The sequence below is a fragment of the Sus scrofa genome, chromosome 12 (genome assembly GCF_054392235.1).
Source record: "Sus scrofa isolate SSC_HxYL_T2T_F1_AM1 chromosome 12, Sscrofa_HxYL_maternal_Yorkshire_Landrace_v2.0, whole genome shotgun sequence".
NCBI lineage: Eukaryota > Metazoa > Chordata > Mammalia > Artiodactyla > Suidae > Sus > Sus scrofa.
In genome coordinates, this window is record NC_139394.1 from 20058775 (window position 1) to 20086314 (window position 27540).

At 40.4% G+C, this 27540-nt stretch overlaps 2 protein-coding genes across 81 annotated transcripts in view; one reads left to right on the forward strand and one right to left on the reverse strand.

Moving 5' to 3' along the window:
* Positions 1-5568, reverse strand: part of NBR1 (NBR1 autophagy cargo receptor) — a 33160-nt gene extending 27592 nt beyond the window's left edge. For 16 of the 50 annotated variants that reach the window (XM_084984314.1, XM_084984309.1, XM_084984307.1 and 13 more), the window contains exons 1-2: positions 4755-4843; positions 1548-1667 (exon numbers count right to left, since the gene is read on the reverse strand). In XM_084984314.1, coding sequence (XP_084840440.1) covers positions 1548-1649 — 102 coding nt within the window. In that variant the 5' untranslated portion in view covers positions 1650-1667; positions 4755-4843. Of the gene's footprint in view, positions 1-1547; positions 1668-3334; positions 3399-4754; positions 4852-5124 lie in introns of those variants that run through there. The other 34 variants (XM_084984302.1, XM_084984298.1, XM_084984294.1 and 31 more) reach the window with 3 other exon arrangements.
* Positions 5034-27540, forward strand: part of BRCA1 (BRCA1 DNA repair associated) — a 65223-nt gene continuing 42716 nt past the window's right edge. For 10 of the 31 annotated variants that reach the window (XR_014821072.1, XM_013989935.3, XM_005656957.4 and 7 more), the window contains exons 1-8: positions 5850-5938; positions 7008-7093; positions 15406-15459; positions 20656-20733; positions 21955-22043; positions 22991-23133; positions 25039-25144; positions 26469-26514. Coding sequence is in view for 30 of the 31 variants with exons in the window: in XM_013989935.3 (XP_013845389.1) it covers positions 7014-7093; positions 15406-15459; positions 20656-20733; positions 21955-22043; positions 22991-23133; positions 25039-25144; positions 26469-26514 (596 nt within the window). In the remaining variant the exon portion in view is untranslated. Of the gene's footprint in view, positions 5086-5849; positions 5939-7007; positions 7094-15405; positions 15460-20655; positions 20734-21954; positions 22044-22990; positions 23134-25038; positions 25145-26468; positions 26515-27540 lie in introns of those variants that run through there. The other 21 variants (XM_005656958.4, XM_021066926.2, XM_021066932.2 and 18 more) reach the window with 3 other exon arrangements.

Genomic DNA, 27540 nt, shown 5'->3' on the forward strand with positions numbered 1-27540 from the left:
TAGGCCAGTGGCTACAGCTCCAATTACACCCCTAGCCTGGGAATCTCCATATGCCATGGGTGCGGCCCTAGAAAAAAACAAAAACAAAAAATTTTAAAAAAATAAAAAATAAAAAATAAATAAAATAAAAAGAATGAGCTTGGGGCCTTACCTATTCCTTGAGAACGGTGTCTATAATACAGGTTGGGTAAAAAAAGCAAACTATAGCAATCCCTATTGTGGCTCAGTGGTAACAAACCTGACTAATATCCATGAGAATTTGGGTTTAATTCCTGGCCTCGCTCAGTGGGTTAAGGATCCAGTGTTGCAGTGAGCTCTGGTGTAGGTTGCAGATGTGGCTCGGATCCCTCATTGCTGTGGCTGTGGCACAGACCAGCAACTGCAGCTCCAATTCAACCCCTAGCCTGCGAACCTCCATATGCTGCATGTACAGCCTTTAAGGAAAAAAAGAAAGAAAGAAAAAAAAAGGAAGCTATAGAATGATGTTAGAGTATGAACCTGGTATGATACCTGTATGAACATGGAAAATATAGAAAGTACATATAAGGCTGTTACCACTGGTTAGAACAGTAGGTAGAGAGAGATTGTTTTCTTTATGTATGTTTGGATTGTTTCATTTCTTACAATGGGCATGTATTACACTTTTATAGTTTAAAATTTACAATGAAGAAAAAAGGCAAGCTGTTAGTTCATTGAACTAGTAGGAAAAGAAAGATAGCTGTGTTTGGTTTTCAGATCATCTGACAAACAGGACCCAACTCTCTGGATAACCATCTGTCCCAGACAGTACAGAGAAACTAAAGAAATATTTCCCGGAAGACAGAGGACTAAATCAGATCATCTTTTGACGTCTCTCCACCATTTCGTTTCCTTTTTGGTTACCATAACATATAACCAGATAAAAGTAGGTTTTTATCGAAGTTTCATTAAATAAACACAGTTACACAGGAAGTAAAACATTCACTACTGCAAATCAAACACATACAGAAGAGTACAAAGGGCAAAACCAAGAGGAGGAAAAGCACTAACAGCAGCACCAAAAGGACTAGATGAGCTGCTGTCTGAACACCTGTGGGAGTTTTTTCTGTTCAACTTTGAGATACTCAGCTTCTGACTTAGCAATAAAAGCAATCGATCGGCTCTTTCAAAACACAAATTATATCCTTGGTGGTTCAAAAACCACAATAACCTATACGCTCTGAAGCAAGAGAACACTCACCTGGGGCCTTGTTAGGGTGGGGCCCACACCAATTCATTCCTCAGACTGTTTCTAAAATTAACAGGTTTTTTAAGTCCTAACTCGCTTTAAAAATAATTTTACTTCTCCTTTCTAAACTTTGCAAAAGGAATTTACTCCCTTTGCTGGGGCACATCTCCTATTTGAATACCAAACCCCTGTCAAAAATAATTTTCCAAAGGGTCCAGAAATGGTAAATATGACTGAATTTATTACAGCTAGGAAGCACTGCTAAAAACAGCTTTGCCTTTGCCTTTGGAAAAAATATCTATGCTTACAGGATGAAGAAACAAAACAAAGTAACACTCACCATAGCTTCCACATCAGCCCAAGTTGTATTTTCTGGATCAGAAACCAGAAAGCTTTGAGTTTCATTTTTAAAAGTCACATTTAGAGTAACCTGTGGTTCCATGCTGTAAGGCTAGAGAGTCTAGGTGAGAGAGAGACAACATACTAGAAAGGATTCTAAGAATTGCATAAACATTCATTCAACAAATACTTTTGAGGAACTAATACAGGCTAGGCTAGGAGGACACAGCAGTAGCTGAGAAGATAATGTTCCTGCTCTTCTGCTATTTACAGTCTTAGTGGGTGTTTTAAAACAAATCTCACTGCTATATGTTTGCAGAGAGAATGTATGTTTTGGCCACATCACAGAAATCATCTAACATTTGTAAAATCCTTTAGGATTTTGTGACTTCATAATGACTGCTTAATTAATATTTACTGTTATATATTTACTAGAAGTAAGATACCAAGATGAATAAGATTAGGTCTCTACCCTTGGGGAATTTACATTCCTAAAATTTGAAAGCGGGATGTTCTACATTTTCTTGGAAAAACAGCCTTTTCCTCAATTGAGCAACTCAGGCTCTCTATTAGATCAATTTTAACAGTTTAGAGGCTGAAACACTAGCCAAGAAACTACACAGGGGTAGTAGCATTCAACACACTTCATCCTTCATGAACTGTGTTTCTTTTTTTTCAGTCTGCTTTTCTTCTTTTATGGAGAATTTCAAGACACATTAAAGTGGAGAATAATGAACATCTAACTACAACAATCAACTCAAAGCTACCCTCAGTCATCCATACCTTTCCATTCCCCCCCCACCCAGTCTGGATTGAATGTAGTCAACTAATGTTTAACAAAACTATAATAATCTAATTTTAAAAATCTAATCATTATGGGAAAATTCAAACCTTTACAAAAGACGAGAGACTAATACACAATGAACTCCTATGGACCCATCAACTACCTTCCATAATTATCATCAACTCAGGGCTAATCTTGTTACAGCAATGCCCTTTCTTACTGGATTATTTTGACAGCCTCATTGCATACATAAAATAATTGAGTATTTACCTCTAAAAGATAAGAAGTTTAGGGAGTTCCCATTGTGGCTCAGTGGAAACAAATCCGACTAGGAACCATGAGGTTTCGGGTTTGATCTCTGGCCTCACTCAGTGGGTTAAGGATCTGGTGTTGCTGTGAGCTGTGGTGTATGTTGCAGATGCAACTCGGATCCCGTGTGGCTGTGGCAAGGCCAGCAGCTACAGCTCGATCGGACCCCTAGCCTGGGAATCTCCATAAGCCACAGGGTGCAGCCCTAAAAAGACCAAAAAAAAGGTAAGAATTTTAAGGATTTTGTTTACTAATGGGTTGTTAGATTGGTTGTTTTTATGACTTTATGAAAAAAATCATTTGTTTAAATCTAAACATAAGAAGTTGCAGTGAAAAGGGCCAGCTTTTAAACATATTCATCAACAAAGCTTGAATAAGCATCTACAAAGAGCCAGGTTATGCTCCAGGCACAGGACATTGGAAAGGAAGAAGATTAAGTCTCAGGAGTTTATATACTGTAACGGGGTGGGATGGGAGGAGCACAGGGGTTTAGGAGAGTTGGGTTCCAGACCCAGTTCTGGCATATTACTAGCCATACAAGTGTGAGCAAGTCATTTAACCTTTGAGCTTCAGCTCTTTAATCTGTAAAATAGGTCTAAGATCTGTGTTTTGCCAACCTCACAATGTAATCACAAGGATCAAATAAAAATGTGTATGCTAGCTCTTTGAAAACGGTACGCAAACGTAAAAGTTACCATGATGATGAATCAGTCTTCAGAACTTAAAACAGTCCTGTTTTCCACAGTATAAGGAACTGCCCTGTGAAACAATACAACTGAGACTGTCATTAAAAATGACCTTGAACTCTCTGATGGATCAGAGTTTTTTTTTAAATCCAAAGACAATCTCCCCCAACCTTTTCTATTCTTTATCTCTACCTAGAGCCAAGTTCACCAACAAAATAGTTTCTAGCACCAATCCTGTTGACATATAGTATTTCATTCATATAAAATGCAATTCTTGGGGTCCTTAAGATTTGGACAGAATTCCTGCCAAGTCCCCAGAATCTTCAGCAAAAAATCAGAGCGATTAAGTGACTGATTCATTCCACCAAAAGTGAATATCCTAAAACACATTCTCACTTTTCAACTTATGAAAAACTCACTCTCACACTTTTGAGAATCCAGAAGGAAACATATTCTTCCCCTTTTCTCAAATTACACAATTGGAAATTAGTTTAGATACTTTGGTGCTCATCCAGCTGGTTGGCGGGGGATGAGGAGAAAACAGGAAGTGGGAGATTCTAGTTTAGCTGGACCACATCCAGGTCTTCATAAAGAGCTGCCTATTTTTGTTTCGCCTTGTATGTGAAAATGCTTTCAGCAAGAGCACTAATCTTGAACTTGTGGAAATATCTAGGCTATGGTTAACACCATCTGTCTCTGTAGTAGGTAAAGTCAGGTAGCTGGGGCTCAGGCCTTCAGCTTTCATTAACTGGAATTATTTCAAGTTCATGCTATTGGCTCACCTTTGCCTGGCACAAAGCTTTTCCTGTCGATTTTTCTGGGATATCAAAAATCTCTTTAATAAGGCTGACCTGGGAAGCTGAGCTTTGATTACTGTCTCCAAATGAGGCCTGTACAAGCTATCCTAGTTAAAACGTGTCACCTGAAAACTGCATGTTCAATAAAAAGATAAAACGGTGCCTTTCCACCGGAGGTCCCTGACCAAGGAGACTTCTTTATGAGTTTCCCCAAAAGTGGGGTGAGGAGGAATGAAGAGACTGTGTGGGTAGTGTCATTTTTTTTTTTTTCCTTGCAGACTTCCTCCTAGTGGTCCAGTTATCATTTCCTATCACTCCATGTCCCCCAGGCAGTGTCACCACCCCCTAAGGACTCTCTTTCCTTTTCTTTGCTTAGGCCTTCTTTGTGCTGGGGAGTCTTGGCGTCCTCCAGCAGAACCCAGGCGTTCTGAACCATGGACCCTTCAACCCTCCGGTGGTATCCGCCTCCTCGGCCCCCTCAAACGGCTCTCCCATCCGGTCACTGAAAAGATCAGCTGCCCCAGACATGGAAAAAGTCGCCCCTCTTCTTTGCAGGACTCCCTCCTTGAACTTCCCCAAGCACCCTCAGGGCGACGTGACACCACCCTAGGCAACCGCAGCTTCTTCCTTACCAGCTTTCCGCCCCCGGGGGGCGCCTGCCGGAGACCAGCGTAGGGACAGTTCACTGCCAGCTCTGCTGCTATCCCTACGGGATAAATCTAACATGGCGGAGAGAGACAGGGCCTAGTCCCCTGTTGCTCTGAGTGTCCAACAAGATGATTGGTTCTTGCCATTTGTCCCTCAAAACCACCACCCGATTGATTGGTCGAAGATGCGCTGGCGGGGGCGGGGCAGGAGCGCCCTGATCCTCACAACAATAACAAACACTGGGGCAAAGGGGCGGAACTACCAGTGCGCAGCCGTGGGCCGGAGCCTGGACACTGGCGGATTTCCTTTTCCCAGGTAAAAGCTGCGCCCGAAGTGTTCCCTTAGGTCACCGACCTTATAAGATGACTTGCTGGAGACTCGCGGGGCTGGATGGGAATTGTAGTCTTCCTAGGACTTGTAGGTTCTTTAGCCTATTCTCCGCTCTCAAGATAGCAAAACACAACGTTCCAATCCATATCTGTTGAGTGCATAAGCGCAGCAGAGCTCTTCAATTTATCAACTGGGTTGTCGTCAGAAGCCTGCCCGCTTCCTCTGTCGGAAGCTCCTCTCCTTAAGACTACAGTTTCCTAGGAACTCTGTGGCCAAGACCTTTCGATGCGCAATGCATGCTGGAAATGGTAGTTTTTTCCCTCCACAATTATTTACCTAAACTGGAGACGTCCATTGTGGAGGAAAGAGTGAGGGTACCGGCCTCTTCCTGTGACTGTTTTAAGCACTTACTCTCGCTTGTTTTCCATACTCACGCAGTGGTTCCGACTCTAGTACAGCAATCATTGTGACGTAATAAGTCGCAACTCCAAGCCTAGAGGTGAGGGGGTGGACGCCTACTGGAAAACTCCGGGAGAATTCGTTGTCTTCCGTCCCTTTCTAATTACGCAACGCGGGGAAAGAATGGATGACCAATCGGGAGCCCCGAGGGACTCGGCTCTTTCAGCTCCGCCCTTCCGTAACCTGTTTAGTTCTCGCATTCTGAAAGGCTCACGCTCCGCGATGGCGTTTCCGTGGCAACAGGAAAGCGCGGGAATTACAGATTAATTGAAACTGCGACTGCGCGGCTTGTGTTTTCAAGACCGAGGACGGTCGGGGGGCTTTTCAGAGAATTGGGCCTCTAGGCCCGGGAATCCCGGGCGCTTTGCCCTGAGTAAAGGTGAGAGAGCCCTGGGGAAGGGAGAGGAGTTTCTGGGGACAGGCGAATAAACAGGTATGGAGAGAGCTGCCGAGCAAGATGGGTGTTATCTGGCAAGGGGCAGGCGGAAGATGGAATCTGAGAAGCCTAAAACGTTGAGTCTGGGGAAATGAAGAGGAGGGGGGAACTTTGTGGGTCGCAGGATCGGGGGGGTGCGCTGAGGATAAGGGAGGGGCAGGGTGTGTTCGAGGGGGGATCTTGGTAGGAACTGGAATGGGTCTTAATGGGGACACCATGGTATAAGTAGACTGTGGGAGAAGGGGATCCTAAGGAAAAAAAGGGGGGCAGTAATTTGGGAAGAGGAGGAGACAGGATTTTATGAGAAGGAGAGCCCTTAAGAACTGGATTCATATGCGTTTCTGAGGAGGAACAAGAAGGAAGTGGAGGGGCGAGCTTCCCTAGGCACAGACGCTGCTGGAATGGATGTGCCTGAAGACGATCTTGAGATGAGTGCAGGCCAGTGGGAAACACTAGGGAAGGGGTGGGGAGCGTTGATTTTGATTTTAAGAGAGAAAAAAGAAAACATTCAGGATGATTGAAGAAGTAGGAGGCTATCACCACTCACCTCCCGGCCCCCCCCCACCCCCCGTGGCTTTCCTTTTCTTGGAGAAAGGAAAAACCGAAACTAAGTGGTTGGAGGCTAGATGTGAAAAAATGGTGAATTTAAATACTCTTATTTACAAAAAAGACAACTTAGAATTTTTTAAAGTAAGGCTTTAGTCATTATTTCAGTGGTTGGCCAGATTTTAAAGCATTCCAATCTTTATTTTTTTAATCACTGATGAACATAGATATGAATGTTGTTTTTTTATTATTTTTTAAATGACTTTTATTTTTTTTCCATTGTATATAGCTGTTTTACAGTGTTCTGTCAATTTTCTACTGTACAGCAAGGTGATCCAGTCACACATACATATATACATTCTTCTTTCTCACATTATCATGCTCCATCATAAGTGACTAGATATAGTTCCCAGTGCTAAACAGCAAGATATTCTTTTAAAATGATTTATTTAATTCATTGGAACAGGAAGAAATGGATTTATCTGTGGATCACATTGAAGAAGTACAAAATGTCCTTAATGCTATGCAGAAAATCTTAGAGTGTCCAATCTGGTAAGTTGAGAGGTTTTTTTTTATTTTTTGTTATCATATATTTTTTTGGCCAATCCCACAGCATGTGGAGGTTTTTTGGCCAAGGATCGAACCTGGACCACAGCAGTGAGCTGCTGTGGTGACAACACTATATCCTTAACCTGCTGTGCCACAAGGGAACTCCAGTCAAGAGTTTATTAATTTGAGGAGTTCCCGTCGTGGCTCAGTGGTTAATGAACCCGACTAGTATCCACTGAGGACACGCGTTCAATCCCTGGCCTTGCTCAGTGGGTTAAGGATCTGGTGTTGCCATGAGCTGTGGTGTAGGTCGCAGAAGCTGTAGCTCTGGGGTAGGTTGGCGGCTGCAGCTCCAATTAGACCCCTAGCCTGGGAACCTCCATATGCCACGGGTGTGGCCCTAGAAGAGACAAAAAGACCAAAAAAAAAAGAGTTTAATTTGAGATCTTCCTTATATAGTTATATCCTATGCAAATGATGAGAATTGACCTAAGATAGTAAGGAGAAAAAATTATAATGTCTTTTAAGATTGAGCTATTAAAGTTACTGCTTTTCTTAATTGAAGAGCTTTAGGAATATGGGAAATTACTCCTTTTTCTCCACTAGGGCTCTCCTCTTCACTCTCTGTTGCCTCAATACACACAGTCCCCTGTCTTGAATGTTCACAGTCTGTCTCAATTGGTTCTACATTGGGGCAGGGTTTTCCTTAAGCGGCATTTGGGCTTTTCCAGCTCTACAACCAGCTTAATCAACTAGAATGGACCTAGTTAATAATGGCAAAATAAAATCACAAATAATTGGTGTCAGTGAGCAGGTAGGTCTTTGAGAGAACCTTTGGCTAAAACTAGCACTGAGTATGTATGTGTGTATATATATGTATATATACATATACCGTATATCTATATATATGCCATGCCCACAGCATGTAGAAGTTAGTTCTTGGGCCAGGGATTGAACAATGCCAGATCTTTAATCTGCTGTGACACAAGGGAATTCCCTAGACCTGTTTGTTTGTTTATTTTTGCTTTTTAGGGCCGCAGGTGCAGCATATAGAAGTTCCCAGGCTAGGGGTTGAATGGGAGCTGCAGCTGCTGGCCTATGCCACAGCCACAGCAACACTGCGTCCAAGACCTACACCACAGCTCATGGCAATGCTAGATCCCTAACCCACTGAGCAAGACCAGGGATTAAACCCCATCCTTATGGACACCAGTTGGGTTTGTCACTGCTGAGCTATAACAGGAACTCCATGTATATTTAAATAAGAACACTGCAAGTCCGTAAAGCCTTTAGCAGGTTTCTCTGACCTCCTCTGTTTGTCTATTTATTTATTTTAAGTTTTTTTATTTTTTCGGAGTTCACTTGTGTTAAGGATCCAGCATTGTCACTGCAGTGGCTTGGGTTGCTGCTGTGGCATGGAATTTGATCCCTGGCCCAGGATCTCACACATACCATGAGCCCAGCCAAAAAATGATTTTTAAAAAAATTTTTTATACAATTTTTAAAGGTTATTTCCATTTTAAGTTATTACAAAACAATGGTTATATTTCCCATGTTGTATAATACATCCTTGTAGCCTAACTTACACCTAATAGTTTGTATTTCCCACCCCCCTACCCCTATATTTCCCCTCCCTGCTCTTAGACTTTTTGAGTAAGGCTTTGTTTTTCTTTATCTGCAAATAAGGAGGGGACTAGACCAAAGTTTTAAAATTTTTATTTTAATTAATTAATTATTTATTTTTAAACATTTTTTTTGGTTGCGCCCATGGCATGTGGAAGTTCCCAGGCCAGGGACTGAATCTGAGCCACAGCTGTAATCTGTGTCGCTGTGCTATTGCAATAACTCCTCAATGGTATCTCTTAAATCTACAAAATAAATTAGAAACCATACCTCTGAAATTCTTTATGAAAATCCAGCAAGGAAATTTAGAGAGATTATTGCCTACACTCTCCCCTCTCATTCTCTTTCTCCCCCCGCCTCCCCGCCAGCTTTTTAGGGCTTCATCCATGGCATATAGAGGTTCCCAGGCTAGGGGTCAAATCAGCTGCAGCTACTGGCCTACGCCAGATCCAAGCCGCATCCGTGACCTACACCACAGCTCAGGGCAACGCCAAATCCCCAACCCGCTGAGTGAGGCCAGGGATGAAACTGAACCCTCATGGATCCTAGTCCGGTTCATTAACTGCTGAGCCACGAAGGGAACTCCCCCTCTTACTCTCTTTACACTGGTCATTCTGGCGTCTTAACTGGTCTTCAGACTTTCGACATATTCTCCTGCCTCTGAACTTTTATGTTTTCTTTTTTTTTTTTTTTTTTGTCTTTTTGCTGAACTTTTATGTTTTCTGCTCCCTCTGCCTGGAATGTTCTTCCCTGGTAATTGCATGGCTCACAAATCTTGATTGAAATACCATCTTTCAAAGAGGCAGACAATCCTAATTTAAATCATGGCACTTCACCCCCACCACTCCCCTTGTCCCCCTTTTCTCTATAATTCTTATTTTTTCCCATAACTCTTATTACTCTCTGACAGTCTATGTAATTTACTTATCCTTTTTCTCAACTTGCACAGAACATAAACTCCCAAGGGCAGAGGTTTTTGTTTTGTTTACTTTATATTCCCAGTAGTTAGAACAGTACATGGGACATAGTAGCCATGCAGAAAACATTTGTTGAAGGTATTAACAAACTCAATTGGCTCTTTGATAATTTAGTGGTTTTTAATATGGTGATAGTTGGTGGTATTATTCAAAAAATAAATTGGTAAGTTTCATCTTTCCTTTGTGCTTCATGAAAGTTGTTCATATTTGAACTCAAGTAAATAAGATTAAAGAAAATGCATGTTGTGTTTTCAGAGAGAAACAAGATTTGTAAGTAACCTACCTACCTCTCTCCCGCCCCTCAACATTTCAGCTAAATAAAAACCAGAGCTAAATGAGCTTTACAGCCTAATTTATGAAACATCAGAGCCAGGGAAGCAGGAGCAGGAAGTGACAACTGGAAAAAAAAATTGTTTTTGAAAAAGCATAAAACTTACTCATGATAATTACAAAGAGTGATCAAAAAGTCCTTAATAGTATGCCATTTGGGTCCATTTATTTTACATTCTGTGAGAACCAGTCATGATAATGTAATGCTCTTTCTCTTTCTAGCAGATTAAACCATCGATTAAAAAACTCAGATACATAAAAATTAAAGATGTGAGAATGAAAGTTAATGCTAAATTTTTCTTTTCGGTTAACTGTTGTGTATTTTCCAGCTCCTTATTTATTTGCTTTTTTTTTTTTTATTTGTTTTCTATTAGAAATAGACATAAGTGCCTTTTTTTTTTTTTTTTTTTTTTTTTTAAATCTTTTTAGGGCCGTACCCACAGCATATGCAAGTTCCCAGGCTAGGGATTGACTCAGAGCTGTAGCTGCTGGCCTACACCACAATGCCAGATCCGAGCCAAGTCTGCAGCTTATACCTCAACTCAGGGCAATGCTGGATCCTTAACCCACAGAGCAAGGCCAGGGATTGAACCTGAGTCCTCATGGATACTAGTCGGGCTCATTAGCACTGAGCTACGACGGGAACACCTAGACATAGGTTTTTAAACTAAAACTGTTCATCCTGGTCATTGTTAAACCTTAAGCTCATTTAAGTAGGAAGTTCTGGGATGGAAATCATACCTGGTTCCCTTTAAAAAAGAATTTTGCCTAGAACCGCACAATTTGCAGTTGTCTTTATACATGATTCCCAATTGTGACGGGAAACAGTGTTGCTTGTGCTTCTTTCTTTCTTTATTTTTTTAAGAGACATACTTGTGGCGTATAGAAATTCCCAGGCTAGGGTGCTGCCAGACTACGCCACAGCCACAGCAATGCTGGATCCGACTGGCATCTGCGACCTACACCACAGCACACAGCAATGCCAGATCGAATCCGCATCCTTATGGATACTACTCAGTTTTGTTACCACTGAGCCACAACAAGAACTCCCATGTTGCTTATACTTAAGAGTAGGTTTCCAGCTTCTTCCAGCTTCTTTAATGTTTCTCAAGCTCAAATCCCTTCTGCTGGTCCTTAAGTCACTATTGGCATTTATTTTTGATAATTGGTAGTTCTAACTTTTTACACATGAATACATAAATTCTTTGACTTTCAGAAGAGTGTGCTAAAATGTGTGTCCCAGTGGGTGGTGGTGGTTTTTCAAACCTAACCTAGCTTCTTTCTCCAATCAGTTATCCATGTTGGAAGCTCAAAATGAAAATACGTAGTAGGCCTAAAATATTCCCTGGTTTGAAAAGTGTTTAAAAAAATTTGAGTCACTTTTTATGGTAAACATTTACTCTCATCAGGACCTAAAAGAAGAACATTTTAATTTTTTTCTTTTCGTTCCCATTCTCTCTTCAAGCTTTTCCTTCAACAGTCATTACCTTTTTACATATTAGAGTTTTCATCTGTTCAAAGTTTGTTTGCAGTATGTTTGTATAGCTTTGTTTTTAATTGCCATACTGAAATATAATTATTTCAGAATTGAGTCAGTGGTGAGAATGAAAGCCATCTGGTATAAGAGTGAAATCCAGTTTCTCTTACTGAGAATTTCTTTTGATATCTAGCCTGTCTGAGGAATATGTGGATTTAGTAACAAATCAGAGTTCTCTTTGTCCAGTTGCTTTTTGTTTTAAAATCACATTCATATACATGTAAGGATAACCTGACCCCCTTGCTGTACAGTGGGGGGAAAAAAATCACATTCAGTCCCAATAGTAATACTAATATTGGTACAGGTCATCTCAGGTTGCAAACATTTTCCCAAGTAGCATTTAATTTTATCCTCACAATAGCCTCAAAAGACTGGTGGAGTGATTGTTAAGAGAAGGAAACTGAGGTTCAAGTAGAGCAATTGGCCTGAGATCACTCTGCTAACAAAGAGAACTGTAGCAGAAACCCAGCCTTCTGACTTACTTTGGTACTTTTCTTTTCATTGCCCTGTGCTGCGTCAGAAGCCCCATGGTTGCAAGAGTTGTGTTACCAAACTTCACAAGGAGACTATTGTCCCCCAGCTTTTCTTGTGATCCTTTTCCAAAAAGTTAAACATTTAATGAATCACATTCCTGCCACACAGGTTACCTGTCTTTCGATGTCCTGCCTGAACTTTACAAAATTCAGTTTCTGAAGCTCTCATTCAGAATAAACATGGAAGACTTAACTAGCTTGTAGGTTCCTCCCTGCTTAGGCTCCCAGCTACCTCTTTGACCTCTTCAACTCGTACCCCCACCCTGATCGTTCCATCCTGGACCCTGGCCCATTCTCTATCCTTCAAAAACCCCGGGCATGGTCCTGCTCAGAGTCTGTTCTCTGCTCCCTCTGCTGGAATGTTCTTCCCCCCAACTCTTACATAGCTTGTTTCTTCACATTGCTCATCTGTTTGCCAGTGTCACCTTCTCAGTGAGGCCTTTCCTGACCACCCTTTATACACCCCTCTCCCAACACCCTCCACTCCCTATCCACTTACCCTGCTTTACTTCTTTGTTTTAGCGCTTATTCCCATATATCTTTGTTCCTCAATCAACTGTCTGCCGCAGCTAGAATGTAAGTTCTGTGAGGTCAGGTTTTGTTTTGTTCACTACTGTATTTCCATCTCCAAGAACAGTGCTAGCGCATAGTAGAGCACAGTAAATACCTGCGGTTTTTTTCTTTTTCTTTCTTTCTTTCTTTTTTTTTTTTTTTTTTTTTTTTTTGCTTTTTAGGGCCACATTTGCGGCACATGGAAATTCCCAGGCTAGGGGTGGAATCAGCAACAGCTGCCGACCTACTACATAAGCCATGGCAACACCAGATCCGAGCCTTATTTGCGATCTACACCACAGTTCATGGCAATGCTGAATTCTTAACTCACTGAGTGAGGTCAAGGATTGAACCCGCATCCTTGTGGATACTAGTCGGGCTTGTTACTGCTGAGCCGCAATGGGAAATTCCAATAAATACTTATTATCTTAGTACATGAATTAATCTTGGGAGGGCCTTGAGGTTTTGTGGTTAGACGTAGGGATGGGATTTGGGGTGATGTATTTTCTAAAAATTTTAACATTTTCTAAGGTTTTTTTTGGTCCAGATTTTCTTCAGTTTGTATTTATTACATTGTTCTTACAAAGTAATCACAAACCAAACATTATGTACCTCCTGAAGTGATATAATAAAAATACACAATACCTACCATCTATGAAGTTTTTTCTTTTTTTTTTTTTTTGCGATTTCTTGGGCCACTTCTGAGGCACATGGAGGTTCCCAGGATAGGGGTCTAATTGAGCTGTAGCCACTGGCCTACGCTGCGTCTGCGACCTACCCCACAGCTCATGGCAACGCCAGATCCCTAACCCACTGAGCAAGGCCAGGGATTGAGCCCTCAACCTCATGGTTCCTAGTCAGATTCCTTAACCACTGAGCCATGATGGGAACTCCTATAAAGTTTTCTTGCAAAAAAAAAAAAAAATTGAACCTGATTTTGATTGAGGGCTGTAGGTCTAGTTTACAGGGAATGGATACTAGAGGGACCATCAAACCATATCATAGGGTTATAATCAGCAAAATCCAGAATGTGGGAAATTCTCCTGGTCAAATGACATAGTTTTTAAAATGAGAGAAAGAAGAGGAGAAATGTGTGGGTTAAAAGAGACTTGATGGGGAGTTCCCACTGTGGCTCAGCAAGCTAGTATCCATGAGAATACAGGTTCAATCCCTGGCCTTGATCAGTGGGTTAAGGATCTAGTGTTGCCATGAGCTGTGGTGTAAGTCACAGATACAGCTCAGATCCTGTGTTGCTGTGTCGTAGTCTGGCAGCTGCAGCTCCAATTCGACCCCTAGCCTGGGAACTTCCATATGCCACAGGTGCAGCCCTAAAACGCAAAAAAAGAAAAGACTTGAGACATATCAACTAAATGCAATATGTGGATCTTGTTTGGAACCTGATTTAAATGGATTTAATTATGAAGTTTTTATAGGACACTGATGGAAATTGGAACATTAGTTGTATATTAGGTGTTATTAAGGAGACTTTTTTAGGAGTAATAATGGTTTCATGGTTATACTAAAAGAGATCTTTATCTTTTAAAGATAGGTTCTGAAATGTTTATAGATGAAATATGACAGCTGGGATTTATTTTAAAATAATCTGGGCTTTGGGCGGCTTTTGGTATGGATGAAATAAGATTGGCTCTGAACTTATAATTGTTGAAGTTGTGCGATGGTACGTGGAGTTCTTTTTACTGTTTTATTTGTGTAAATGCTTGAAGCCTTCCATATTAAATTAAAAGTAAAATAGGGAGTTCCCGTCGTGGAGCAGTGGTTAACGAATCCGACTAGGGACCATGAGGTTGCGGGTTCAGTCCCTGCCCTTGCTCAGTGGGTTAATGATCTGGCGTTGCCGTGAGCTGTGGTGTAGGTTGCAGACGTGGCTCGGATCCCGCGTTGCTGTGGCTCTGGCGTAGGCCGGTGGCTACAGCTCCGATTCAACCCCTAGTCTGGGAACCTCCATATGCTGTGGGAGCGGCCCAAGAAATAGCAACAATAACAAAAGACAAAAGACAAAAAAATAAAATAAATAAAATAAAATAAAAGTAAAATAGCAGTCACATGCTAGAATGTACTGTAAGGGAATCCAAAAGAAATACAAGAAGTTTTTATCTTTGTGGAACTTAAAATTTAGTTAGTATATAGGATGTGCACCCACAATGATACCTCAAAGAAAGTATCAGTGAAAACTAATATGAAATAATACCAGCTCACTTTTTAAATGCTGAAGATAATATAGAGTATTGAAAAGAATGATATATTCTGTTTTGATGTCTGAAAGCTCAATAAGTATAAGGATCATGTTCTCTGCTGTATTTTTGGCTCCTAGTATAGCGGGCATTTAAGTTTTTTTTTTTGCTTTGTAGGGCCACACCTGCAGCATACGGAGGTTCCCAGGCTAGGGGTCTAATTGGAGCCATAGCTGCCAGCCTACGCCACAGTCACAGCAATGCCAGATCCCAGCCAATTCTGTGACCTATACCACAGCTAATGGCAACACCGGATCCTTAACTCACTGAGCAAGGCCAGGGATGGAACCCACAAACTCATGGTTCCTAGTCGGATTCTTTTCTACTACGCCATGACGGAAACTCCTTTGTTTTTTTTTGTTTTGTTTTGTTTTTAATAAATATTTATTAAATGAACTTAAAACTTCACTTTCAGTTATAGCAGCTTAAAGTTACAGTTCTTTACTAAGAATAAATTTATTTTTAAATGAATTGTTAAACCTCGTTTATTTTTTTCCCCCTCCCTGTCTAGTCTGGAGTTGATCAAAGAGCCTGTTTCCACAAAGTGTGACCACATATTTTGCAAGTAAGTTTGAATGTTTTATGTGGCTTTTGTGCTTATCCTTCATGACACAGGAAACACCTAGCTTGATTGAAGCTTTAGCTTCTTCACTTATGTGAAGAATCATAAGGTGCTTGTAGCCGTAGTTCCTGGTAAAATATTGGCATATTTATTTAGTGGGATATGAAATTACTTCGAACAACTGTTTGTTTTTTGTGTCCATGAGTGAAAGCAGATTGCAGGCAGTTGTGAAATAAGCAAATTGTGTTTCTGTCATCCCCAGTTTGTCCTTTCTGTTCCTTCTGCTTTCCCTCCTCTAAGGTTCATTGTTGGCCTGCATCATAATCCTAGTGAATATAGGCAAGAATGTCCATTTATATTTAGCCTGAAATTCATTCGTACAATGATTCAAGTTATTTTAAGGATCTTGACCTTTGAAGTGGATATGTTTCCTTCTTTTTTGCTTTTTAGGGGCATACCTGTGGCATATGGAGGTTTCCAGGTTAGGGGTTGAATAGGAGCTACAGCTGCCAGCCTATCCCACAGCTGTAGCAACTTGGGATCCGAGCTGCATCTGCAACCTACACCATAGCTCATGGCAACGCCAGATCCCCAACCCACTGAGTGAGGCCAGGCATCAAACCCGCATCCTCAACAGGGGCTTTTCTCCTTTTCCTGATGTTAAGCTATGACTGAGACTTGCTTTGAATGCCAACTAAATTGTTTTTAAATGTCTTTTCTAATTTTCTAAAAGGCAAGCCACATCCATGGCAATGAGTTTACTAGCTCAAAATGTTACACGATGCAAATTATTTCTCCCTCCTACCTCAAAACCCCTGCCTCCCCCTTCCCTCTCAGAAACAACCACAATTATCAATTTCTTACGTATTCTGTAAGGAATTTTTAAACTTAATGAGTTTGTAACTTGGGTTTTGGAAATGGTTTTCATGGATTTCCTAGAATTATATTGAATTTTAAGTTCAAATGTATTAGAAGCTGTGGGTCTGTGCACTTTTCTGGGAAGTCTCAGTTCATAATTTTCATCAGCTTAGGGTGTTTTTATAACCTAAAAAATGTAAAGAGCCTCTGCATTAAGGATAATGAAGACTGGCTGAAGCTGGAGGGAACCTGTTCCCTTGGGAGGGATAGCCTCAGGGCACAAATCTGCCAGCCGGCCAGACCCTTCCCTCTTCTGAACTTTCCCTTCTTGCCTTTCATCTGTCCCAACAAGGATCCAGGACCCATTTTCACTGTCCATCACCACACTGGCCTAGATCTATTCCCAGAAATTTCCTTCTCATTCCTCAGGCCTTCTCCCTGGTCAGGTGCACAAGCAGCACAGCTTTATGTCTGCTTCGAGAAGTTTTAGTTTTGTGGCCTCTCAAGGAAAGCTTCTCAAACGCTCTGTGATATAGGACCAGTTTCTTCATAAATCAGTACTTTTGTAAAACAAAAATTTTAAGTCCTAGTATTAAAAAAGTTACAGATGGCCAAATAGAATCTTACTGAAATGTACTGTATGCTTTCCTGTCACCTTGAATAATGAATGTACAGTGTTGCAGTGAGTAAAGAGGAGATTAAATTGCGAACATTCAATACTTTGAGAGCTGTGGAAGAAGACAATTACAGGCAGTGGAAATAATATGAGCAAAAGTAAGACAAGGAGAAAGCATATGTTTAGGAAAAGGAAACTAACTTTTCATATTTGTGGAGGAGTTGTATTAGAAGAGGAAGGAGTCCTCAGCGGGGAGATGATATTTGCAAGAGAGAGAATATCCAGGAAGAGGTAAAAGAGATTGGAGATAGAAAATGGATGCAAGAAAGAGAAAGAGTTATTTATAAGCATTAGTGAAGGGGAGTTCTCTTGTGGTGTAGTGGGTTAAGGTTGGGGTATTGTCATGGCAGCCGCTTGGGTTGCTGATGTGGTGCTGTTTTAACCCCTGGCCTAGGAACTTACACATGCTACAGACAAGGCCAAAAAAAAAAAAAATTTTTTTTGGAGTTCCCGTCGTGGTGCAGTGGCTGATGAATCCGACTAGGAACCATAAGGTTTCGGGTTTGATCCCTGGCCTCACTCAGTGGGTTAAGGATCTGGCGTTGCCATGAGCTGTGGTATAGGTTGCAGAGGCGGCTCAGATCCCGAGTTGCTGTGGCTGTGGTGTAGGTTGGCGGCTACAGCTCCGATTTGACCCCTAGCCTGGGAACCTCCATATGCCTCGGGAGCGGCCCTGGAAAAGCCAAAAAGCCAAAAATAAAAATAAAATAAAAAATAAAAAAATTAAACAGTAGCGAAGGAAAAGGAGAGTGGTTTTACAGACAGATTTTTAGGCAGGGAGGGGATAGTTGAGGTAGCCTGAGCTCTGTGACACTGGGGGTGAAGACATTTATTGACATTGAAAGGGTTAAAGTTGGCAACTGGAGGAAAGTAAGAAAAGGCCACAGCAACACCAGATCTGAGCTGAGTCTGTGACCTACACCACAGCTCACAGCAACGCCAAATCCTTAACCCACTGATCGAAGCCAGGAATTGAACCTATGTCCTCACGGATGCTAGTTGGGTTCATTACCACTGAGCCACAACGGGAACTCCAGGGTTTGTTTTTTGTTTTTGTTTTTGTTTTTTAATATATTTAGGAGTTCCTGCTGTGGCACAGTGGGTTAAGGACCTGGCACTACTGCAGCTATGGTACAAGTTGCAGCTGCAGCTCTGTTTTGATCCCTGGCCTGGGAACTTCCATATGCCTTGGGTGCAGCCAAAAAAGTAAGGAAAAAAAAGAAAAAAATTATATTTAGAGCTGTATAATCATCATTGCAATCTAAGTTTAGAACATTTTCATCAACCCAAAAAGAAACCCTCTTCCCATTACTCCCCATTCTCACTTCCTCTTAGGCAATCACAGATCTGCTTTCTGTCTCTATGGACTTTTCTATTCTGGACTTTTCATATAAATGGAGTCGTAGGGAATGTGGCCTTTTATATCTGGCTTCTTTCACTTAGCATAATGTGTTCAAGCTTTTTCCGTGTTGTAGCTTATTTCAATATTTCATTATGGCTGAATAATATTCTGTTGTGTGAATATACCACATTTTGTCTCTTCAGTCATCAGCTGATAGACATTTGGATTACTTCTGCCTTTTGGCTATTATGAATAATCTGCTATGAACATTTGTGTACAGGTTTTATGTGGACTTATGTTTTCATTTCTCCTGAAAAGAATCCTATGAAGTAGAATTACAGACGTATGTGGTAACTTTTGGTTTAACATTTTGAGAAACTACCACTTTTCCAAAGAGACTGCATTTGTTTTGTATTTCCACCAGCAATGAATGAGGATTTCAGTTTTTCTACATCTTCTCCAATACTTATTATTATGTCTTATTTATTTATTTAGCCTTGCCTGTGGCACATCAAAGTTCCTTTACTAGGGATTGAACCCACACCACAGCAGCAACCCACTCTGCTGCAATGACAATGCTGGATCCTTAACCCTCTGTGCCACAAGAGAATGCCAATGTCGTCTTTTTTTGTTTTTTTTGTTTTGTTTTGTTTTGTTTTGTTTTTTTGTCTTCTTAGGGCAGCATCTGCAGCATATGGAGGTTCCCAGGCTAGGGGTCTAACTGGAGCTGTGGCTGCCGGCCTAGGCCACAGCCACATCAGATCTGAGCCACGTATGTGACCTACACCACAGCTCACGGCAATGCCAGATCCTTAACCCACTGAGCGAGGCCAGGGGTCAAACCCGCAACCTCATGGTTCCTAGTCGGACTCATTAACCACTGCGCCATGATGGGAATGCCTGGCAATGTTGTTTTGATTAAAGCCATTATAGTGGGCATAGAGGAGCATCTCGTTGTGGCTTTGATTTCCATTTTTCTAATGACATTTTTCCTGTGTTTATTGACCATTTGTATAACTCTATTGGAGAAAATGGCTATTCAAATCTTTTGCCCATTTTTTAATTGGGTTATTTCTGTTTTTTATTGAAGTTTAAATGTTTTTCATGTATTCTGGATGCAAGTCCCTAAGATAAATGATTTGCAAATATTTTCTCTCATTCTGTGAATTGTCCTTTCACTTTCTTCTTTTGTCTTTTTCCTTTTCTAGGGCCGCTTCCCACGGCATATGGAGGTTCCCAGGCTAGGGGTCGAATCAGAGCTGTAGCCGCCGGCCTACGCCAGAGCCACAGCAACGCGGGATCCGAGCCGAGTCTGCAACCTACACCACAGCTCACGGCAACGCCGGTTCCTCAACCCACTGAGCAAGGCCAGGGATCGAAACCGCAACCTCATGGTTCCTAGTTGGATTTATTAACCACTAAACCACGAAGGGAACTCCTAGTTGCTTTGCTTTTGCTGTTTATTTATTTAAGAAATCATTGTTTAACCCATGGGCACAAAGATGTGTAGTTTTATTTCTTACATTTAGTTCTGCGATCCATTTTCAGTTCACTTTTCTGTATTGTGTGAGGTAGGATTCTATCTTCTTTTTTTTTTTTGGCTGCGCCTTGGCATATGGAAATCCCCAGGTCAGGGATCAAACCCGTGCCACCGCAGCAACCCAAACCATTGCATTGACAAGGCTGGATCCCTAACTTGCTATAGCACAGGGGAATTCCTCCTTTTTTTTTTTGCATGTGGATGTCTAGCTGGCCCAGCACTATTTGTTGATAAGATTATTCTTTTTCCATTTAGTTGTCTTGGTGCTATTGTTGAAAATCAACTGATCTTAGATGTATGAGTTTGTGTCTGTACTCTCATTATATTCCATCTATGTATATGTCTGTCCTTCTGCTAGTATCACACTGTCTTGATTACTGTAGCTTTTGTGTTGAAGTGCTAAGTTTTTAAACTAATTATAATCATTTTACTTGAACTACTTACCATTTATGTCTAGTTATACAGCATGAAATAATTACGAGTATATCATTAAATATGCCATATTAACTTTTAATACGTTTTATTTGATCATAACAGTAAGCCATATGCATGTAAGTTCAGTTGCCACAGGTCATTGCTTGTGTAGTTTGGTTTTCTGCTTATGCAGCATCTAAGAACAATTAAAGAAAGCCACTGGTTGTAATTTACCTGCCATTACCTTTAAAATGGCTCTTAAGGGCAGTTGTGAGATTATCTTTTCATGGCTATTTGCCTGTTGAACATTCTCTCTGCAAAAGAAAGAAAGTAACTTGAATTGTTCTTTTCATTCTTTATAATTCATAGATTTTGTATGCTGAAACTTCTCAACCAGAAGAAAGGGCCTTCACAGTGTCCTTTGTGTAAGAATGATATAACCAAAAGGTATACAATTTGGGTAGTTGATGGGAGGTTGGAAGTGACAACAGCAGGAAAAGTAGACATTCCTTAATAACATAGCTGGTGTTCCTATCAAACCACTCATTAGTAGAAAAGTATATAAAAGTGTGTTTAACTGACAGAGTAAATTATTTCTAAAGTAATTTTCCCGAAAGTTTTATAGTACGTTTGCCTCATCCAAGTATTAACAATTCATTGTCTTTTTCTAAACCTTCTGAACGGTGCAAGAACTTGCAATCTTACCTAACATAGGACTGCACACCCTGCCCCACTGTCCAAATCCTGCTTTTTTCTTCCTTGCACTTATTTCTACTTAATTATTTATATACACACAAGCACACACAACATATTTACAATTGTGTGTCCCTCTGGCCAGGATGTAAGTTCTGTTAGGGCACTGACTTGGTCTCAGTCAACACTGTTTTTCCAATGTTTGGCACATGGTAGTCACTCAGATATTTGAAGGAATAAATAAGTTATATTGCCCTACAACTTTCCTAAACCAAAATCTCTCTTTGGACACTGTTATCTCTCTGCGATTTTGAAATAAATAATAATTATCATTTAATTATCATTTGGCAGAAATCTCAGAGCTAGAAGTAGGAGGTTGGGTGGATGGGGTTTAGATGTTAAGAATCGTAAGTTCTCTATGCAGTGGATTTGTATGTACTATGGATTCAAAGTGCTATTATGTTAGTTATAGATTTTGGTAGGCTTAATGACAAAAAGTATGGAAACGATCTATACATATTTTATTCTACTGTCAATGATTTTTTTTTTTTTAAACTGGGGACCCTGCTCTCTTTCAAGTTTTTTAATTTATTTTTTTGCTTGTTTAAGGCCACACCCACAGCACATGGAGGTTCCCAGGCTAGGGGTCTAATCAGAGCTACAGCTGCTGGCCTACACCACAGCCACAGCAATTCAGGATCCGAGCTGTGTTTGCAACCTACACCACAGCTCACGGCATCGCCAGATCCTCAATCCACTGAGCAAGGCCAGGGATTGAAACCTCGTCCTCACTGATACTAGTTGGGTTCATTAACCGATGAGCCACCACGGGAACGCCCCTCTGTTCTTTTAATATAGTTTTTTTCTTAACTGTTGCTCTATCTTTTTTTAGGTTACATATCTTTCCTTATTTTAGTATCCTTAAAAAGTTGATAATCACTTGCTAAGTGTGTCTTTCAAACAATTTGCTTTCAGAAGCCTACAAGAAAGTACAAGATTTAGTCAGCTCGTTGAAGAGCTCTTGAAGATCATTCATGCTTTTGAGCTTGACACAGGATTGCAGTGTAAGTGTTGTGTAACCCCAGGGGCCAATGCTCAAGTGGCCATCTATTAAAACAGAAGTGTGTGCAATTATTTTTTATGAAGAGGTGATAAGACATTTTGGTCTAGGTTAACTTTAGTTCTTTATCTGTAATCTGTTTTTTATATCATCCTCACTGGTCTCACACCTTCTTCATCCTAAGATGTACATTTTTCACAGCTTCACTTCTCAAAAATTGGGAGCAATTTACCATCAATAGTGTATCACACAATTTCATCAATAGTGTGTACACTACATCGATAGTGTACCGTCAATGGTACATCAATTTAGTGTGGTTTCTTTCTTAGTGGTACAGAAAATAATGGTGCATTTTACACTGTTGGTATCTTAGTTTCACCAAAATGTGGTATTAATAGGCAAATTTTTTAGTATTGAGATGGGAAAAAAGGAGTGGAAATAATTTTCACAGTCTGTGTGTTTGTTTCCTAGGAGTAGAACTTCCAAAGTTGATTTTTAAAAAAATTATTGGCAACCTTTAGTAGATTGTTTTATTTTATTTTATTCCTATTTTTTTGGCCACACCTGTGGCATGTGAAAGTTCCCAGGCCAGAGATTGAACCCATGCCACCACAGTGATAGCACTGGAAACTTAACTGCTAGGCCACCAGAGAACTCCTAATGCGTTTGGTTTTTTGTTTTTGTTTTTTTCCCTGGCTGCATCCATGGCTTATGGACGTTCCTGGGCCAGGGACTGAATCTGAGCTGCAGCTGCAGCTTACATCACAGCTGCAGCTTACATCACAGCTGCAGCAATGCCAGATTCTAAACCTGCTGCACCACAGCTGGAATGCCTAATACATTGTTTTATTACAACAAAGAACATACACAGGATTTCTCTTGGTTCTTTGATTAAAATTAATACATTTTTTCCCTAACTGCGAAAATAATGTTTTCCCTTGTAATTCGCAGTTGCAAACAATTATAACTTTTCAAAAAAAACGGAAAATAACTCTCCTGAGCATCTAAAGGAAGAAGTTTCTATCATCCAAAGTATGGGGTATCGAAACCGGGCCAAAAGACTTCGACAGAGTGACCCTGAAGATCCTACGTTGGTAAGACTTTTTTTGTGAGTTCTGGTTCACATCTCTTTATTGAGCATTGTGAATTAGTATATGTGCTAGATGCTTATGGATTTATATTAAAAAGTCAGTGAAGGAGGGAAGGTGGTAAATTAAGTGGCTGATCAAGAGTTAGAGGAGATGAGAGAAGGTGCCAGTTTTAATGCTTTATCCATTCCAATCCTTGTCTAAGATAGCAGCAAGGACACTTCAGCTTGCTAGCTTTTGTATTTGTTTCGGTGTGTTATTTTGCCCATTGCATGCAGAAGTTCAGGGATTGAACGTATGCCACAATGCTGAATCCTTAACCGCTAGGCAACCAGAAAACTCCAGCTTGCTAGTATGTATGTATGTATGTATTTTTTTGGCTGCGTCTGTAGCATATGGAAGTTCCTGGGCTAGGGATTGACCTGCATCATAGCAGTGACAATGCTGGATTCTTAACTGCTATACCACCAGGGAACTCACAGTTTGCTAGTTTTGTTGTTGTTTTCGTTTTTGTTTTTTTGGCAGCCCTGAAACATTTGGAGTTCCAAGGCCAGAGATCAGATCCAAGCCACAGTTGCTATCTACACTGCAACTGCGGCAACTCGGGATCTTTTTAACCCACTGTGCTGGGTCAGGATCAAACCTGCATCCCAGTGCAGCAGAGATGCTGCCGATCCTGTTGTGCCACAGCAGGAACCCCTGCTAGTTTTTAAAATAACCATTTTATGGCAATTCTCCAGGCATGAGAAAGTATCTTCTATTTCATTTCCTTTGAAAAGTTGTCTGAAAAAAAATCAGTTTTTAGTATTTGAAAATTGCTTCAACTTAAAAGTGTAATTGTCTGGAGTTCCCATCATGGCTCAATGGTTAACAAATCCGACCAGGAACTATGAGGTTGCGGGTTCGATCCCTGGCCTCGCTAAATGGGTTAAGGATCCGGCGTTGCTGTGAGCTGTGGTGTGGGTCGCAGACACGGCTCGGATCTAGCGTTGCTATGGCTGTGGTGTTAGCTGGCGGCTACATCTCTGTTTCAACTCCTAGCCTGGAAATGTCCATATGCTGCAGGTGTGGCCCAGAAAAGACAAAAAGACAAAAAAATAAATAAATAAATAAAAGTGTAATTGTCAAAGAAAGTGCAGGAAATTGCTGTTTTTATTCATATATGAATGAATAATTAAGATCTTAAAAATAATAGTTCTCATAGTACCAGCATTCATTTTTCAGTAAATGTTGAAGGGCTCAAAAAGAAGAAAAGCTTCATTATTAATATTGGGGTTTTAAATATTCTTTCCTGTACTGAATATTCTTAGGATTGCTGGGTTTTTATTGTTTTCATTTATCCTTTTTAAAATTTACTTTATCCTAGTTACCATACCTGATACCAGATGTGATTGGAAATGTGTAGTAAAGCTATCTCATTCCCTTTCTATTCTGTAATGTAAGTTATTAGCTTCAGGTATGCACCTTGTGGTGCAGCGGGTTAAGGATCTGGCATTGTCACTGCTGTGGTGCAGGTTCAGTCCCCGGCCAAGGAACTTCCACATGCCGTGAGCATGGCCAGAAAAATAAATAAATAAATAAGGTATTTAGCTTCAAAATATGCTTTCCTTGTACAACAAAAAAAGAAAAAGCAAGAAAAGAGAAAGAAAAAATATACTTTCCTTATCCTTAAAATTATGTAGATAATATATAGTTAGTTTAGAAAAATTCAGAATAGAGCGGGGAAAATATTCAAACCACATATAATTCATCAATTTTGGTGTGTAGTTTGCCAAGAGTTTTTTCAAGGTGTCATAAATATTAGCTAATTGAGTGTGGTCTATTTTGTCCATGCCTTGAGTTTCTCTTAAGGAAAAAAAAAAAAAAGCTCAGAACTGGCCAACAATTAATTGATCATTGTTTAATGCTTAGCAGGAAACCAGTCTTAGTGCTCAACTCTCTAACCTTGGCATTGTGAAACCTCTGAGGACACAGCAGCAAATACAACCTCAAAATAAGTCTGTCTACATTGAATTGGGTAAGAGTCTCAGATTTTGTAAGTTTAGAGTAATAGTTCCTGGATTCCTTGTCTAAGAGTTTTACCAAAAACCTTGGTCATAATTTATACAATGACAGGGAGCTCTGGGAAATGAAAATAAAATAATCCTACCAGCCTTATGGAGTGTTATAAATAATGTAAAAAATGCAGGTCTCACCTTGAAGAACCTTACTGGTTATAAGTAAGTGTAAATATACTTTGGAAGGATGGAATGTAGAAAGGATGTAAGAGTGTAAGAAACGAATGTGGTGGATGGGCTACAGCATTTAGAGGGATCTAAGATAATTGTGCTAGACTAGAAAGACTTTTAAGAACAGCTGAGCTCAATTCAGAGAGTTCTCTCTCTGTCTTAGCCTTTAGAATATGTTTATAATTAGAAAGAGTAGCCCTCCTTTGGGCTCCCAAGCACCACCTTATGTTTGCCTTAGCACTTACCAGATTTTTTTGAAATTACTAGTATGTCTTTTCTCCCTTTAAGATTTTAAGTTCCAAGACAACAGCTGTTGCCTCATAAAAATAATCAAAATAATTGTAATAGAGAATGTTTAGGAGCGCTTACTGTGATCCGAGCACTATTTATTGTATTTTACTTGTGTAACTCAGTTAAGATGCATGACAAACCGGGAGTTCCCATTGTGGCTCAGTGGATTAAGAACCCAACATAGTGTCTGTGAGGATGTGAGTTTGATCCCTGGCCTTGCTCAGTGGATTAAGAATCCGGCATTTCTACAAGCTGTAGCACAGCTTGCAGATGTGGCTTGGATCCATTGTTGCCGTGGCTGTGGTGTATCCATCAGCCCAAGCTTCTATTTGACCCCTAGCCCAGGAACTTCCATATGCTGCAGGTGCAGCCTTAATAAGAAAAAAAAAAAAATGCATGACAAACCTGAGGTGGTTGCTATTACTGTATTTTTTTTACAGATAAAAGAATAAGGCACAGAGAGGTTAAGAAATTTTGTCAACATCATCTATAATAAATGTTTTTGAAAATTAAAAAAAATAATAAAAAGAATAATCAATAGGACTTGTTGGAAAGAAAGAAAGAAAAAGAAATTTTGTCATGGTTTTAAAGCCGTAGCTGGCAGAGCCATGATTCAAACCTGAGAATTCCAGCTTCAGAGCCTCTGCTTGTAACTACTTCCCTATATTGCCTGACATGCATCATTTTGCCTGCCATGTAATAGATGCTCTGTAAATATTTCTTGAATGAATATCTGTTTTTCAAATATATTTTTAAAATTTAACCCTTCAATAAAAATCCTATTGATTTGTTATGTGGGGGTATTTGGGGAATTTTTTTTAGGATCTGATTCTTCTGAAGATACAGTTAATAAGGCAAATTATTGCAGGTGAGTCAAAGAGGGTCTTTTCTATGAAGCTTGCAGTTTTGTATTTAATATTAGGATTTTTTGTGTGTTTTGTTTGTTTTTTTAGGGTTGCACCTGTGCATATGGAGGTTCCCAGGCTAGGGGTTGAATGGGAGCCATAGCTGTTGGCCTTTGCCATAGCCACAGCAACACCAGATCCTTTAAGGCACCGAGCGAGGCTAGGGATCCAACCCACATCCTCATGAATACCTTTCAGGTTCTTAATCCACTGAGCCACAGCAGGTATTTCTTTAGGTTAGAATCGTGGTGTTGGAATGAACTTTAAAGATCATCTGCTTTAATCTTTTCTTTTTCTTTTTCTTTTCTTTCTTTCTTTTTCTTTTTTTTTTTTTGTCTTCTTGCCATTTCTTGGGTCATTTCCTCGGCATATGGAGGTTCCCAGGCTAGGGGTCCAGTAGGAGCTGTGGTTGCCAGCCTACACCAGAGCCACAGCAACTCGGGATCTGAGCCACATCTGCCACCTGCATCACAGCTCATGGCAACACTGGATTCTTAACCCACTGAGTAAGGCCCGGGATCGAACTCGCAGCCTCATGGTTCCTAGTCGGATTCCTTAACCACAGAGCCACGACGGGAACTCCTAATCTTTTCATTTTATAAGCTGAGAAAATACCCTTTTTTGTTTAGTTTGTTACTTAGCAAAGAGTTTGAAAGAGTTTAAAGTCACAGTAGAACTCTAAACAGACTTGATTCCAGCAGATGGTTGTGCTCTAGCTTAGATCCTTGTGTGTGGTTGTATTGACACAGCAGTAAAGTATGGCTATTGAAAATATTAGAGCACTCAGTTTTCAATTCCTTCCTCTGTTCCTTAATTCTGTCTGTTCTTCCAGCTTTGTCTACATAAATTAAACCATAATCTACAAGTAGATCCCTACTGGGTTACCTGCCAAGTTGCCTTCCTTAGGAATTACTGTATGACCTAAGGGCTGTGATGGCTTGTCTGAATTATAATAGTGTCATTGCCAATCAGATTTCTTTGCAAATGAC